The 2,008-nt window shown below is 37.8% G+C and overlaps 2 protein-coding genes across 2 annotated transcripts; both read right to left on the reverse strand.

Annotated features, from left to right (window-relative positions):
• Window positions 1–960: 960 nt before the first annotated feature.
• LOC118732580 (molybdopterin synthase catalytic subunit-like) lies at window positions 961–1,857 on the reverse strand. The gene is made up of 2 exons (XM_036461708.1): window positions 1,349–1,857; window positions 961–1,287 (listed from the first exon to the last, which is right to left on the reverse strand). Exons 1-2 carry the CDS (start codon window positions 1,478–1,480, stop codon window positions 979–981), a joined length of 441 nt encoding a protein of 146 aa, XP_036317601.1. The 5' UTR covers window positions 1,481–1,857; the 3' UTR covers window positions 961–978.
• Window positions 1,349–1,886, reverse strand: LOC118732581 (molybdopterin synthase sulfur carrier subunit). Its single transcript, XM_036461709.1, has one exon. The coding sequence runs from the start codon at window positions 1,764–1,766 to the stop codon at window positions 1,488–1,490; it is 279 nt and encodes a 92-aa protein (XP_036317602.1). The 5' UTR covers window positions 1,767–1,886; the 3' UTR covers window positions 1,349–1,487.
• Between the last annotated feature and the right edge of the window lie 122 nt (window positions 1,887–2,008).

A 2,008-nucleotide genomic window follows, 5' to 3' on the forward strand; every position in this document is an offset into this window, starting at 1 on the left:
AGTTGATTATCAGGCCGATTCTGAACAGAAACTCCCTGGGAGTTTTCTCTCTTTTCCCTTTCCTCCTATCATGAATAAAAATTCCCTGAGGACTTTTTATATTAAATGGCGGAGTTGAGCTTTCAAAAAAGTGTCAAACAACTTCTTCGAGGTTTGAATTTCCCCCTCCCAAGTTTTCGGGGAAAATTTCCCTGGTAGTTAATTATTGGAGGATTTCTTTTTCGGGAGAGACAAATTCCCCGGGAGTATTAAGAATTGGGCTGTATAGCTTTTTTAATGTTATTCCCAACATTCGCACATGCGCATTCCGAAAATTCGCATTCGCATTCGCGAATATGAAAAATAGACATTTGAAACATCCCCAATGCCAACATATGTTAGTGTTTAGCCGAGCTTCCGCTCCGATTTATGGCGTGCATGTTATTACACAAAGGGAAGGGACCTACAGCTTTACGTCGACTCCGAACGGCGATTGTATTTTTAACCGACTTCTAAAAAAGGAGGAGGTTATCAGTTCGTCGGAACATTTTTTATTTTTTTATTTTTTTTTTCGATAATTCTTTTTGCATCGGAAAGGTAGTGTCTCAGAGGTGGTCCCATACTAATCTGGTTGAGATCCGATCAGTGGATCATGAGATATATATATATATTTTTTTTTTATATGGGGGTTGAAGTCGGTTTTTTTTTTGTTAAAAATTACTTGTTATTATAAGCAGAAATACACTCGGAGGCTTGCCTTTGCCTTCCGAGGTGCGCCCGCTATTAGAAAAAACTTTCATAGATACCCAAAGACATGCGAGTTTTACTGGTTTTACGGGTAAAACTGCTTTCTTGTGTGAAATTAGGTAGCTTATGTACAACTATGTAGCGTACGGCAACAGCTTCCTGCAAAATCCTGACAATTGCTGTAAATCTTGAAGTGTTTGCGAAAGGCTTATTATCTTCAAATAAAAATAAAACTTTAACATTACACATAAGTCACTCAACCCACTGACACTCTTTATTTTCCTTCCAATCTGAATCTCCATTGTCATACATTTCCTTTTTCCAAATGGGCACTTTTTTCTTTAATTGTTCAATTGCATATGCTACTGCGTCTAAAGAAGCCTGTCTATGAGGCGATGAGATTGCTACAACGACACTTGCTTCTTTGGGCGCAACTAAACCGAGACGATGGTACATTGCAATATTCATTATATCCTGCCAACGTGAACGTAGTTCTGCACATATATTTTGTAGTTCTTTATAAGCCATTGGTTCATAAGCTTCATACTCCAGCGAACATACCTGTGGAAAATTCTTGGCTAATACAAACGCACAGAAGTTGAATTTATTTTCAAGTACTTACCGTTTTACCTTCAAAAGAATTCCGAGTAGTTCCTACAAATAACGAAATCGCACCACACTTCTCATGCGATACCAAAGTGCTTATCGCACCCACGTCAAGAGGCTCTCGGGTTATCAGTAAAAAATTTGCCATTGTGCTGCTAGCCCCCACTAATGGGTGGGATAATTGCGATTTCGTCACCTTCGCGCAGTTCTAAACTTTCCAACAAATTTTCACAATATGCCTCATTGATTGCAATTATAAAATTATTTTTAATAGAATCTAAATTGTAGTTTAAGCAGATCTGTTCCGAAATTTCAGATGCAGATATTCGACGTTTCAGAACCAACGAAGTGGAATCTACACCAGCGAGATCTCGTGCTTTAGCGAAAAATAGTAACTTAACAGTAACAAAATCTTCACTATCAGATTCGTTCATTAGAGCTCGAGAATGTAGGCTGAATGCACGCTAAAAATAAAATGGTAATATTTAATTTTCGACGAAAACAAAACAGCACTTTTGCACCAATCAGCAGGTAGTTACGCTAAAAGTATATCGATACAACGAAAATATCGATGCTTAGCATAGAGCTGGGATACTATCGATAGTAATATCGATAGTATCGATAGTTGAAAACTGTCGCCACTATCGATAGTTTTTGAAAACTATCGATGTCGGTT

The sequence above is a fragment of the Rhagoletis pomonella genome, unplaced genomic scaffold, assembly GCF_013731165.1.
Source record: "Rhagoletis pomonella isolate Grant_MI unplaced genomic scaffold, Rhpom_1.0 Rhpom_scaffold_22774, whole genome shotgun sequence".
Taxonomy (NCBI): Eukaryota; Metazoa; Arthropoda; class Insecta; order Diptera; family Tephritidae; genus Rhagoletis; species Rhagoletis pomonella.